General features: G+C 43.3%; 1 protein-coding gene across 2 annotated transcripts in view; it reads right to left on the bottom strand.

Moving 5' to 3' along the window:
- POLR3A (RNA polymerase III subunit A) overlaps positions 1 to 14,984 on the bottom strand; it is a 48,592-nt gene that overhangs the window by 27,330 nt on the left and 6,278 nt on the right. For both annotated transcript variants that reach the window (XM_004426899.3, XM_087431988.1), the window contains exons 6-13: positions 11,057 to 11,296; positions 10,774 to 10,936; positions 10,459 to 10,595; positions 8,729 to 8,832; positions 7,716 to 7,857; positions 4,302 to 4,442; positions 658 to 727; positions 74 to 201 (exon numbers count right to left, since the gene is read on the bottom strand). In XM_004426899.3, coding sequence (XP_004426956.1) covers positions 74 to 201; positions 658 to 727; positions 4,302 to 4,442; positions 7,716 to 7,857; positions 8,729 to 8,832; positions 10,459 to 10,595; positions 10,774 to 10,936; positions 11,057 to 11,296 — 1,125 coding nt within the window. The remainder of the gene's footprint in view (positions 1 to 73; positions 202 to 657; positions 728 to 4,301; positions 4,443 to 7,715; positions 7,858 to 8,728; positions 8,833 to 10,458; positions 10,596 to 10,773; positions 10,937 to 11,056; positions 11,297 to 14,984) is intronic.

The raw sequence follows: 14,984 nt of genomic DNA, 5'->3' as shown, positions 1-14,984 counted from the left end.
ACAGACACAGACACAGACACACACAGACACACACACACACCTATGTACGCACACACACAGCTCCTGCACAAACCTTTAATATTGTAGGGGGTGGGAGACGAACTTTAATTTTCTCATCCTTGCCAACCAATATTGAAGCAATGATTTGGCAAGCCTTGGCTCGGTCAAAGAAAGTGTCCTTAAGAGTGAGGAGATAGGCACCTGAGAATGTCAAGAAACACACAAAAAAAGGAATGAAACTGTGAGAAAATCATAAGGTTTCAGTTGTAAAATAAATTCGAACTATTACTAAAGAGTGAGCTAAAACACAGAGCTGCTTATCGGCTCCCTCCTCCAAGTAGATCTAAGCGCCACAACCGAACCGACTTTATCTGATTCACTGCCATCTCCCCAGCCCTTCAAAAACGTCCAGCGTATGGTAGGAGCTCAATAAATGCGCATTGATTCAATGAATAACCAACCCAAATATCTCAAATAGGTTCACAGTGAAACTTAGTAAACAGACCACAGAATTAAACACGGGCGATTCAACAGCTTTTCAAGTCATCACACGAATCACTGTGAATGAGAATCACTGTGAATGAGAATCACTGTGCTCCACAGTCTCCTTTCAAGTGAATTTCACAAACCTACCTACTAGAAAATCCTGAAACCTACCTGTTAGAAAATCCTGAATAGCAGCAATTAGTGGTTCTCCATTCCTTGGTGTTACAAGATTTGCTTTAGTCTAAAGGAAAATTAAACACAGTAAGTTAGCCACAGTTGAAGGCATGACGCAGTCCAAAGACGTGCACACAAAAACTTTGAATTTTTACAATAAATAAAGAGTAGCAGAAAGATGAAGCTGAGAAATGGAAACCAGGAGGTCTTAATCCCAGCTTTTGTCACTAACGTCCATTTCCTTCATCTGTCAAGAGGAGAGAAAAAATACCAGCAAGACTGATCTCAGAGGTTCCTACCAACACTAAAATACCGAGTGAAGTGTTTTGCATTCTCATGAAGAACTCTACGTAAGACTTTATTGTTATTAATAAATGTACTTCTCCAAAGAAAATTCACTTCAATGAATGAATAGCACTGTGTATCTTTGAAATCAATCAATTCTATACTTCTCCACAATGACGGCAGAACTGCTCAATTTCTCTTGTTTAAGACATTAAGTTCTAACAACAAATAATTCAACAACAGGATTTAACTAAAATTTAATGAGTGCCTACATTGGGCAAAAAAAGGGTGCTAGTTGTTCAATGCATAGTTGAACTTAAAAAGGTTCTGTGCCTCACAGCACATATGCTCAAATCCTGATGTGGAGGTGCTCGCGTGCATTTGTGGGTTTTCGGGGCCTTCGCACACAGAGTGAAAGGTTCTCTGAGGCTGAGACCTGTTCCTGCCTTCTTTTGAACACTACGTAGAGCAGTGATCCTCCAACTGGGTGGGGAAACAGCTGCTCACTTCTGGTTTAGAGAAGCTCTCTGAGGTAGGGGTTGGGGGGTCTCGGGGAGGAAGCAGAGTGCATGAGGCTGAGATTGGCATATTCTGGAAAAGTCTCCCACAGTCAAGGTAGCGCCCCAACCTGCTTTACTGAGACAGGACTGCTAAGTCAGTACAGCAGATGACAACTTCTCACAGGAAATTGAGGGGACCTGTCCAGATGGTAACTACAGATTCTTCCATCCTTGGGGCCTGTGTTTTATTGTTGTCATTTTTAAACAGTGAAATATGTTGTTAGAACAAAATAGATCCTCAATAGCAAAGTCAATGGCAAAGTCTAACTGGTTGGTTGCAGGCTGATAGCTATTATCATTAGTAACATTCTAAATATTACTTTTTATTACAAAAATTATACATGTTAATTATAGAAAAATATCTAAAAATATAGACAAGGAAAAAAAAAAAACCAAAAAAACCCCCATACATGAACTGTCAAACAAAAAGAACTACTGTTTAAGACTTTGGTATATAACCCTTCCATCTTTTTGCTATAAACATTTTTATAAACATATAAGCATCTATTTACCAAACAATAGAGGATCACGTCTTACACACAATCTACTTTTTTAATGAAAAGTAAACCATAAAGAGCTTTCATGCCAATAAGTATACTATGTGATCATTTTTAAGGGCCACACAGGATTCACTGTATGGATGTGACATAATTTAAACAATTTCTTACTAGTGGACATTGCCTGTTTCCCATGTCTTATTATTATAAGTAATGATTATTTCCTCTGAAGAGCTTACTGGAAATTAGAGTGCAAAATCAGAAAGAATGACTGTAGTGATCTATTCACCCTCTGACTGGGGAGCACAGAACAAGAACTCATTCACGGCCACCCACCCTCCATCACCCACCCACGCATCAACCTTCTTCTCTTACCATCCACCCATACCCGACAAAGTACTTGTCACAATTGCTACAAATATTGAAGCGTAGGAGAAAACAGGTTAGGGTCTTGTTATCCCCCGGTATGATCTTACCATAGGGGCCCTGCCCCTGCTGTTCCTCTGCTTGGATTGTTCTTTTGCTGACAGTCAATACTGCTCATTCTCCCCCTTCTTTCAGATCTCAGCTCGAACGTTACCTTTCTAGTGGCCCTCCCAGATAATTCTTTACAAAACAGGACCCCTCTCATTCTTTCTTCCTTACCCTGCTTAATCCTTTTCTTCCTAGCGCTTATCACCACCTGGCATATTTTGTATTTGTTATTCTCTATCTATCCCCACTTGAATAGGGATGAAAACAAGAGTTTTGACTTTCTTATTCACTGCTGTGCTCCAGAAGAGTGCTTGGCACACAGCAGGTGCTCAATAAGCATCAACTAAATCATTTAAAAGGCCGAGGAGTCTGAAGAAATAATTCAAAAGAAGACAGACTCTAAATGTAAATAGATGGCCCTTGAGGGATTAGTTCTCATAGGAAAAGAAGGATTAGTTCTCATAGGAAAACACCCCAAATTTTCAACAACAGAGGGTAGATGAATCATGGTGTGCTAACTCAGTGAAATACTGCAAAGCCACTCTAATCGATAATTACGAAGACTCTACAACAAATGGGGTATTTAGTTAAGCAGGAAAAAAGGAAAACAAAGGCTATTCTAAACCATGATCACAACTATCTAAATTCATGGATAAGGAACAAACAGATAAAAGAGGTAGAAATAAAGAAAAAAGAGAAGTTTTGATGTGTAGAAACTTTAGCATATGTAACTAACTCCCATTATGCTAGAATGTTTGAATAAATAAGAATCGATGTTTAAAAAAGTTGAAAAGCTCAGTCTATTTTAGCTACATGAATTTCTTAGAATTTATTAATAAATTCTCCAAAGGGTAATTTAAACATGCACACAAAATACATGATACATTAAATACTTCACTTCTCAGAAAAGATATGGCAACTTCCGCCATGAAGAAGCCAGGCAAGGGCATGAATGCACCACCCCCCCCCCCCCCCCCCCGCAAATCCTCACGTACTTTAACAGACCCGCCTACAGAACTTGACTGCCTTCACTTTATGTTTTTGGTTTCTACCTGAAACCAAAACAGATTAGTAGCATTATATCAGAAATGGTAGTATTTTTGGAGGTAGGTACACTTAAAGCCACAAGACACATCAGATGTTCATAATACAGAAAACTAGAATACTGGAGAAAAGCAAGACCTAAGCTCTAAAAACTCAACAGTTTGGGGCCATTACACTTAGGAGGGAAGAGCCCTGCAGAGCAGGGAGTGTGCACCACCGCGCCACGGCTGGGCTCCGAGTGAACAGGATCTAAAGCACAAGAATTGGAGCCCAATTCCAAGCTTCTCAAGAACAGGCACCCCCTCCCCCAGCACTGAACTCTTCCAGCATTTAACGGGCACGCCTTCACCACTTGTAAAATAAAAAGGTGGTAACAGGCATGACAAAATGACTATGTTTATTGCCCTTTAGAAGACAAAGAAGCATGTAATACACTTGGAGAAGGTTTCCACCCAGAATGTTCAATAAAATGTATTGGTGCTTAAAGAATCTTTAGCTATTGGAAAATCTACTTATGCAGAACATCTTCTTTTCCCATGATACCCAACAGTCAAGGTGTTGCTACACTCTTGTCTTATCTTTTTATAACTGGTGCTCATGTATATATTTCCTCTCAGGAACCCACGTTATAGGTTAGAAAATACCCCCTCCCCCAAATCAGCACCTTTTACAGACACTAACTCCCTAATATACTATTGGGTGTTTTGAAACAGGGCACGTTCCCTGTCCCTTCCTTTCAAGGAGCTGTTACACAGAAGCTGGGCCACCCCGCCCTACATACCCCCATGAGAACAAGGGCTTCTGCTTTAGCTTCTTCTGTTTGAGGAAGATGAAGGTTCATTTCATCACCATCAAAATCCGCATTGTAGGGTGTACACACACACTCGTTAAATCTGAACGTCCGGTGGGGCTTGACCCTAGCCTGTGGAACACAAAACAAAACAAAATGGGAGGAGAACTTAGTCATTTATCCAAAAGCTTTTTAGTTTCAAAATATTAAAAAACGGGTTCTGGGGCCAGCCCTGTGGTGTAGTGGTTAAAGTGCGGTGCACTTGCTTCGGCAGCTCTGGTTCTCGGGTTTGGATCCCGGGAGAGGATCTACACCACTAGTCAGCCATGCTATAGTAGCGACCCACATAAAAAATAGAGGAAGACTTGGGCAGGCCCCGTGGCTTAGCGGTTAAGTGCGGGCGCTCTGCTACTGGCGGCCCGGGTTCGGATCCTGGGTTCGGATCCCGGGCGCGCACCGACGCACCGCTTCTCCTTCTTCTTCTCCTCAGCCATGCTGAGGCTGCGTCCCACATACAGCAACTAGAAGGACGTGCAGCTATGACATACAACTATCTACTGGGGCTTTGGGGGAAAATTCAATAAATTAAAAAAAAAAAAACAGAGGAAGACTGGCACAGATGTTAGCTTAGGGTTAATCTTCCTCAAAGCAAAAAAAAGAGGAAGATTGGCAATAGATGTTAGCTCAGGCCAAATCTTTCTCACCAAAAAAGAAAAAAAAAAAAAGGTTCTGGAAAACTGGAAACTTTACATTAAGGAAATAAATTTCTAGTACATTCTGTCAAGTGATATACGTACTTGTGGATTCATTCAGTAGCTTTATTAGATCAAATGAATGCAGTGAACTTGTTTTAATACTATGAGGCAAACACCAACATAGGAGCCACGTGATGGGGCTCCCATTGGCCGATGATACCACAGTTTGATATCAAAAAGATCAATGGCAGAAGCTGACTAAAAGGCACTGACTAAATAAGTTTAGTCAGTGTCATGAGTTTATAACGACACTGAAGAAAGGGAAAGCCAAAACAAACAAACAAAAAACCCAAACCAACCTAGTTGGCAGTAACTGAGCACCAACTTTTTACTCCCCAAATTGACAATAAAGGAAAAAGAATTAGGCATTTATTCTGCCTTTCCTTTAGGAATTGTATTTCTAGGCAAACCAATAGCCCTAGTTAACAAGCGAAACTTCTTCAGTGTAAGAATGCTAGGTATTAAATATGAAAGCAAAGATAAATTAGAGAATCCCCATTTTGCAGCCCCAATGAAATAATGTAGGCAACGATCATAAATGGATGAAACCATTAGAAAAAGGTTGACAAGGAACCTTGCAAGGAAGACATCAGGTGAATCCCTAACCTTCTTGGCATAAATAAAAGCATGGCAGCCAGACAATACGTGGCTCCTGAAATCAGGCAAGAGGAATTAGCCAGCACCACTCATGAGTTATTTTTGCCAAAAAGTTGAACCTGAATCTGATCATGCCCTGAGAGCTAACTTCCAGTTCACAGGAGTAAGAGGACGAATGAAGAAACACTTAATACCACACGTACACAAATTGAGAACACGGAACATTCTTCAGGACAAATGACCTGGTTTTTTCAACAATGACTCTGAAATTAAAAAAAGAAGGGAGGGGCCGGCCCTGGTGGCATAGTGGTTCAGTGCGTGCGCTCCGCTGCTGGCGGCCCGGGGTTCAGATCCTGGGTGCACACTGACGCACCGCTTGTCAGGCCATGCTGTGGCGGCGTCCCATATAAAGTGGAGGAAGATGGGCACAGATGTTAGCCCAGGGCCAGTCTTCCTCAGCAAAAAGAGAAGGATTAGCATGGATGTTAGCTCAGGGCTGATCTTCCTCACAAAAAAAAAAAAAAAAAAAAAAGAAGGGAGTACTATTCAGATCAATAGAGACCTAAAACATGTATCAACTAAATGTAATGTGTAGACTTTGTTTGCATCCTGACTTGAAAAGACTAGCTCCAAAAAGATTTTTGAGACACTGGGGTAAATCTGAATATGGACTGGGTACTAGACAGTACCAAAGAATGACTGTTCATTCGGTGAGGTGTGGTAATGGCAGGCTGCTTAGGTGCTTCTTACAGAAGTAAACTGAATACACATGGAAAAAAGACATGGCATCTGGGTTTATCAAAGAAAAAAGGGAGAAATAAAACAAGTGAGGCAAAACCTAGAAGATTATTGAATAAAGAGGATGGGAATACGTGAGCTTATCATAGTATTATTTTTTTTCTTTTTTGTGAGGAAGATCAGCTCTGAGCTAACATCCATGCTAATCCTCATCTTTTTTTTTTTTTTTGCTGAGGAAGACTGGCCCTGAGCTTACATCTATTGCCAATCCTCCTCCTTTTTTTTTTCCCTTTTTCTCCCCAAAGCCCCAGTAGATAGTTGTATGTCATAGTTGCACATCCTTCTAGTTGCTGTATGTGGGATGACGCCTCAGCATGGCTGGACAGCGGTGCGTCGGTGCGTGCCCGGGATCCGAACCCGGGCCACCAGTATTGGAGCACGTGCACTTAACCACTAAGCCATGGGGCTGGCCCCATCATCGGAGTATTCTTTCTACTTTTGTGTATATTTGAAAAATTTCAAACAAAAAAATTTTCTATTTTAAAAATGCTCCAAAGCCAAGCAAAAGTTTCCAGAAAGGGAAGGCTTTTGTTCACCCCCTAAATCCCATGATCATAACCCCATAATCATAAACTGCTTCTTTGGTATTTCCACTGTTAGGTAAAAAGATTAATGCAATGTGTTCATAAACTACTGAAAAACTGAATCTAGAAAATCACTACCTTAAGAGCCTATTTAAACACTGTTTGCAAATGCTCATGGATTTAATGGCTTTGCTGATAGGAGAATTTATGAATATTTAACAAATTAGAGTTGCATCTCATTTCCATTTTAAATCTCCAGAAAAAGGAACTGCTGCTGTTGCAAAACTAAATCAACAAAAAAATATGGTTTAAGGCATTAGTTGGAGCACTACTGCAAAGAAAAATCTTTTAAGCATTTTAGTTCCTTAGTCAATATGCGAAATTAAATCGAGTCAATTCCCCGCCATATCTACTTTACATAATTTGTGCACACATATCTATGTATATATTTTTGTTTGTAAGTGAAATCATGCCAGTTACTTTTACACTAATTTTCAATTAGTTCCTCTCTGTTTTACTGTTGTATATCAATATTACAGTATAAATATTAAAAACACTGAAGGGAAGCTTGAAATGTAAAAGTTTCACTCAAACTAAAAAGTGAGAGAAGAGGAAAATCAAAAGTTATGAAAATTTGAGATTACTGGCTATTTTAGAAGTCCAGAATTCAGCACTGCACACACAGCAGATTTCCATCTGAGACAAAATAAACACAGAAACCTCATACTCACCAGATGCGCCATAATGCTCAATTTGTGCAGCGAGGGCTGCCGATTGAACAGTACCACATCTCCATCTATGAGGTGTCTCTCTACGATGTCCCCATACTTGAGCTCCTGAGCCATCTTCTCCCTATTTCCGTATTTCAAAAACCTGAACATACAATAATAAACATGACTTGTGAGAACAAAGTTCCCTCACCAAGTTTCTCCTTCTTCATGTTAGGATTCAATCTCTAAAACGATCAGGGGCTGGCCTGGTGGCGTAGTGGTTAAGTCTGTACACTTCGCTTCAACAGCCCAGGGTTTGCCGGTTCAGATCCCAGGGGTGGACCTACACACTGCTCATTAAGCCATGCTGTGGCGGCGTCCCATACACAAAATAGAGAAAGACTGGCACAGGTGTTAGCTCAGCGACAATCTTCCTCAAGCAAAAAGAGGAAGACTGGCAACACATGTTAGCTCAGGGCCAATCTTCCTCGCCAAAAAAAAATATATATACATATATATATAAATAAAATAGATCACATTTCATTGAATCTAAGGAGCACCAATAAGCCACCAATTAAACTATAACACTGATTCTAAGATATCTCCTAATTTTAGAAACGTTAAAATACGAAGAGTGTGTCTTAGAATCACAGAACTACAGTAACAAACCAGCTTCTCCCACAGGGCCCTATTAGAATCCCCACATGAGACAAAAAGGCACTGGCGGTCAGTCGTCGTCTTGCTGTGAAAGCTCAACAGGAGAAAAGAGTGCCTCCTGCGTTATGAACACACTGAAGGAACCCCGGGGAGCCCAGGTGACACAGAAGATGATCCGCTTTCGTACCCCAATGTGTTCTGTCCACCTAGATCCAATAACACTACATGCTGGGGACCGAATGAACACTTCGTGTATATTCCATGGTCAAACAGAACAAATGACGTACCTAAGCTCATTGCAATTTAAACAGGTATTTTCCACATACTAAAATGACATGAGATAGCAGTTACATTCAACTAGATTGGGAAAGCATTACCTTTTCATCTGTGTATGTCTCTGCTGAATGAAATTGGCTCCTGGGTGAACTTCAGGGCCATTTTGAACCAGTTTCCTCAAAAAATTGATGTTTGCTTTGTTCACCTGCAGGAGCACAGTAAAAAACACACTGAGATACTGTTAGGTTTCTGTAAGTTAGCTCACTACACTGAACTGTGTCTCCACCTTTACTTTCCTGGTGTAGATTCTAAGGAGAATGAGAGGGACCCCCTGGGAATCCTGCTGCCTAGGGTCCTGAGTAACAAGAACAATGGATTGCACACAGGAGCCCAGGTTCCAATCTCAACTCAGTCGCTCATTTGCTGGGTGACACAGCCAAGTGCTTTACTGGCCTTTGGTTTTCCCATCAGTAAAACGAGTGGGCTGGACTTGATCTGGAGGGACCTTCTGGCACATTCTGTGATCCTAGAAACAGGTGGCAGCTTCATCTGCAAGCTTTACCATGGGCTTCCAAGGTTTAAAAGCCCTGATACCAGCACCACAGGCCCTGGTCTGCATCTCTGGGTCCTGTAACCTCCTGGACAACGGTCTGGTGGAACATCATTTCAGAGAAGAAAACTCTGGATCATTAGTAACTCAACTGAGGACATTTTACACAGGCTTTACTAGAAGCATCTATGATCTGGGCTAATTAGGAATCTCAAGGGCAGGGCCGGCCCCGTGGCTTAGCGGTTAAGTGTGTGCGCTCCGCTGCTGGCGGCCCAGGGTTCGGATCCCGGGCGCGCACTGACGCACCACTTCTCCGGCCATGCTGGGGTCGCGTCCCACATACAGCAACTAGAAGGATGTGCAGCTATGACAGACAACTATCTACTGGGGCTTTGGGGGAAGAAAAATAAATAAATAAAATTATAAAAAAAAAAAAAAAAAGGAATCTCAAGGGCAAAGCCAAAGCCAATCAATAGCCTCCTGTTAACAGGCCTTGCTGTTATTTACACCTCAGTTATAAAAAAAAAGTACTGTAAATACCATTTTATACTCACAATGAGAGTGAAATGAATGTAAAGTGGTGCACCCTTTCTGGTTATGCGTCAAGAGCCTTAAAATATTCAAAGTCTTCAACTCTGATTCTAAGGTTTTACAAATAATAATCCATTCCAAGAAAATTAACTAGGGGTGGTGTTTATCATTTAGTTACATTTAAAACATGAGGCATGGGGGGCGGGCCTGGTGGCGTAGCGGTTAAGTGCACGTGTTCTGCTTTGGTGGCTGGGGGTTTGCAGGTTCGGGTCCCGGGCACGCACCAACACACTGCTTGTCAAGCTATGCTTTGGTGGCATCCCATATAAAGTAGAGGAAGATTGGCACAGATGTTAGCCCAGAGCCAATCTTCCTTGGCAAAAAGAGGAGGATTGGCATCGGACGTTAGCTCAGGGCTGCTCTTCCTCACACACACAAAAAAGTAAAAAAAATAAAACATGAGGTATGAACCAAAACAGAAAGATGTCCAAGATGATAATACTTGGGGAAAAAAGTTGCAGCACAGTATGTTTACATATACACACAAAGCCAGACACACTTGTGGTTGCATATGTTGTAGACGTTATACATGGTGATATATGAATGAAACAAACTGCAAAGATACACACACACACACACACCAAACTATGGGTTACTGGGAACTTTCCACTGTCTGTTGTTTGTAATCTCAAAATATAATGTAAAAGACTGGACTCAAAATAAAAAATCAAACAGGTGAATGGCACTTACTTTCTCAGGAAACGTTAGAATTTTGGCCACGTGAACTGGCACAGCTACCTCATCAATCCGGAGGTTGGGGTCAGGCGAGATGACTGTTCTGCCAGAAAAATCCACTCTCTTTCCTGAGAGATTGCCTCTAAATCGACCTAAATAAACAAAAATATGTCATAGGCTCCCAGGGCACAACGTGTGCTGTTTGGGGGTAACATGGCCCGAAAGACTGAGGAAGGCCTGTGACCTCCAACTAGATATACTGGACACACACTCCAAAAGAAGGTAACAAAGGCAGTAGACTGTCTCCTGCACATCTTGTTGGAAATGTACCCTGTTTTCCCTTCAGGCGCTGGACAAAACCTCTGGTCCACTTCTTGGGCGCCATGTTGAGGGGAATGCCTGAGAGCTCGCTGTTAATATAGAGGGCACACTGCAGCTGCAGAAAGTCCCAGTCCTCCATGATCATCTGGGTCTTAGCTCCTGATATCCGATGCTGAAAACGAGCAGAGAAGGAACAGAAACAAGCCTGGTCAGTTCAGCTCTCTTATCAGAAGCGTTTGCACAGCTATACTCCAAAACTTAGGGCTTGCAAATGCTAATGGGAAGCACTGACCTTTTTAATGACATCATTTAGGAATATGATTTCTGTTAATTTCATTGTCAAATCATCTTCATTGGTGCCAGACTTCAAATCACTCACAACAGAGGGCCTGATACACAAAGGAGGCACTAAAAGTCGTGTGAGAATCAAATCAGAGGGCTTTCCAGCTTCTGGATTCATGAGAAGTAGAGGCACATCTTCAGCTGGGATGCGTTTAAACAAATTAAGAACTACTAAGGGATTCAAGTTTTCCTATGGAAAGGAGAGAAAGCAATGGAAATATATGTTAATTTTCCATAGCCTGGGCAACACTTTACTTCTCCATGCTCTCTAACCTACTCACCACTTACGTATAAGTGATGGCAGAGATTTCTGTTGATAACACGCTACGTTGTGAGAGCTTTAAAAATGTGCATGATTATTCAAATTATTTAAGCCAATAATTCCACTTCTTAAATTATTCAAAAGGGTAAATTTTAGAAATGAACACAAAGATGCAGCTACAAGGATGTTGACTAAAGCTGTTCTTAATAACGGAAACTTGGAAATAGCCTGACAGGTTACTGGCTAGATAAGAGCATGGTCTATCCATCCATGGAAAACTATGAAGCCATTTAAAAAAATGACACCACAGAAATGTAGCTATTGTCATGAAAGGTGTTCACAAAATATTGGTAAATGAAATAAGCATGTGTATGACAGGATCTCACTTCTGGGGGGGAAATGTACATCTATACAGAAAAGAGGCAATGGAGGAGTTTACCAAGGTGTTACCAGGGCTGTCTTTAGGTGAGTGGAATTATAATCTTTTTGCTTCTTTATTTTAACATTTAAATTTTCTGTAGTAAACTTTTATTGCTTTTGTATTAACTTCACTTAATAGAAGTGCTTGGCTGTAACAAGTAACTCATAAGAACTACGTGAATTATCAGACGTGTTCAAAGATCAAAGGTAAGAATGGCCAGCTTGCGTCTTGCTGCTTATTAACTTTTCTTGGGATCTAAGCTTATTTGACTGAAAGTACAAGTTACAAGCAGAATCTGCTATGCATAACTTAATGACAAGGGGAACAAAGTGAAGAAGGGAATGTTTGAGCAGCTACTGCCCTTAGAACTCTGCTGCATGAGGAAGCCACTGGGGCCCCGCCCTGGAGGAGAGGGCAGTGGAGTTGGGGAGAAGGAAGGTTTTCTAGTCCAGGTCCTTGCCCAAAGAATTCCCTCCATCAGCTTCCCTGTCTCCCAGCAACGGGCACCTCACTACCACCCAAAGCAGTAAGGCAGGAAATCGAAAACTGCTCATAGACTCCTAGGAACGGGACAAAGGCCAGCCCTCCCCTGTAGTACCCGTCAGTACTAGACAAGAACACCACGAAGCTGAAGGATGTCCAGGAGGGCAGGAGGACTGGCACGAGTCTGGAAAGCATTTCTTAGCAAGAGCAGTGACTCAAGAATGATAGAACAACTGCCTCCCGCGAGGCACATGGAAGAGGCTGCTGCCTTCTGTTACGCACCAGGACACAGAAAAAAGGGACCGACGGAGAGAGCACAAGCAGGGCTGTTTCACACAAGGCAGAGCCTTCCATCAGCTAGAGCTCTCTAGTGACGGACCGTGGGCTGCCTTGGCTGGCGGTGAGATAAGATGGCTGGAAGGATGCCAGTCGGGGCAGCCTGTCACTCACGCTTCCAGGGACATCATGGAAGGCATTTCTACCTGGTGGGGAGAGAGGACTGATGCCATCTATGGAGGAACACTTGTCTGCAGATCCACCAACCCCTGGATTTGTATTAAAATTGGGAGTAGAGGGGCCGGCCCGGTGGCACAAGCAGTTAAGTGCGCGCGCTCCGCTGCGGTGGCCCGGGGTTCGCTGGTTCGGATCCTGGGCGCGCACCGACGCACTGCTTGGCAAGCCATGCTGTGGCGGCGTCCCATATAAAGTGGAGGAAGATGGGCACAGATGTTAGCCCAGGGCCGTCTTCCTCAGCAAAAAAAAAAGAGGAGGATTGGCGGATGTTAGCACAGGGCTGATCTCCTCACAAAAAAAAAAAAAAAAAAAAAAAAAAAAAAAATTGGGAGTAGATATATGTCAGTCTTCGGGGGATAGAGTCCAGAGGTTTTGTCCAATTCCTAGAGGGGTCTGTGACCCAGAAAAGGCCAAGAACCACTGCTCTAGGGTCTGTCCAACTCAATCGTGCTGTGCTGCCCATAAAAGCATGGGGTTCTGCATTCCTAACTATTAAGTGGGCAGGTAAACATGTCAGGACATGGACCATCCCGAGATTAAAGAGCTGTGGGGCAATATGGCCACTTGTCTCCATGCTGCCCGTCTCCATAAAAAGCAAATGTAACTCAGTAATACTGCGTTCACTCAGGTGAGTACGGGGCCCTCTCTGAGGAAGGGCCGCCCAGAAGTAGGCAAATGGAGAACTCATGTTTTGCTCCCCCTCCTTTCCCAGGTAGTATAAGAAGAGCCGGGATGAGCTGCCATGACGGCCATCAAACAGGACCTCAGAAAAATGGATCTTGTTACAGACCAAGCTTAAGCAGAAAAAACCAGCAAAAATACAAGACGGAGCGCAAATATTATACAAGGCACAATGTACCTTGAGGTTGAGGTAAGGGTGGGATCAAAGAAAGGTACCGAGAGCTGAGGAGGCTGCATGGAACAAGCTAAGGGATGGAGGATTCTGGTGAGGAGGAGGGGGAGGAGGAGAGGCTTCATTAGGCTGAAGGGACACTGTGAGTCCAAGCACACAGCGGAGGTGCAGGAGACCTCATCTGTCTTGACCATGACTGTTATTACTACAGGCACATCAGTAGCAGTGATAAATACCACTGCAACTGGGTAACATGTTCTAGGCACTCACTGTGTGCCAGGCACCGTGCTAAGCACTTGATCTGGAATTCATCTCTTATCCTCACAAAAGCTCTAAAGCAGATACTCTTGTGATCCCTGTTCTATAGTTGAGGAAACTGAGGTCCAGGTGGGGTCATGTGTCCAAGGACTCAACTAAGTGGCAGAGCTGGGCTCTAATCTCAGGTCTGTCTGACCCCAAAGCCAAAGCTCTTAATCACTAAACCACTACCCTAAACACCTCTGGGTCACCCTGGGTCAAGTGGGGTGGGGAGGACAGGGAGGTGGTGGCAGTGAGGAATGCCCTGAGAGCCCAGCTTGATATGATAGACAAGTGACTCTTAAATGGGAGGGGGTTACCTCCTGGCTGAGTCATTTAGGAGACTTGTCCAAACAAGATGCCTCCCAGGCCCTAGAGAGAATCACTGCTACTGCGGAGAGCGTGTGGAGCAGAGAAGAGGGCCAGTCCTCAGCAAGGAAGGACGGTGGCTGCAGGCTGCTGGGCAGAGAGCTGGCTGGGGAAAGTGGTGGTGAGGCTGACCCTGGAGCAGCAGAGGGAGTGCAGGGGAGATGACAAGCAAGGCTGCACTCGTGAAAGCCCTCATGCTCACTGCCCAAGGCGCTTGCCAGGCTTCTGGCCTCCTCTACACAGCCACCAGCCCGGAGAGCACCTCCCCTGCACGGCTGCAGAAGAACAAGATTGCCTCTCAGGCTGCACCTTAACTTCCCCTGCAGCAGTGTCATTCTAACACCTTGAAGACATCGCCACTTGAACCCATCGCTGCTGCCCTCCATCCCGCTTTCGAGGAGAACTGCCATTCTTCCTGACGCCCACACACGGGGACTCCCTCTCACACCCCCCTCCACAGTGGGTGGTCACCAACTCCTGTCCAGTCTTACTGCATACAGCGACTCTGGCTTCTGGATCCACTATCACTACCTAGCTTCAAGGTCTGCTTTCCTTTTACCTTTTTTTTTTTTTAAAAATCAAAGGATAATTTACATTTAGTAAACTGCAGAAGAGAGTAGAGACTGATAAATTTTCACATGTACACACCTGTACATATGTACCACCATTCAGATAAAGAT

This window comes from Ceratotherium simum, chromosome 6 (assembly GCF_057802395.1).
Source record: "Ceratotherium simum simum isolate JZ-2026a chromosome 6, ASM5780239v1, whole genome shotgun sequence".
Taxonomy (NCBI): Eukaryota; Metazoa; Chordata; class Mammalia; order Perissodactyla; family Rhinocerotidae; genus Ceratotherium; species Ceratotherium simum.
Note: the sequence above shows the minus strand (reverse complement) of the source record. Positions and strands in the feature narration are given on the sequence as shown.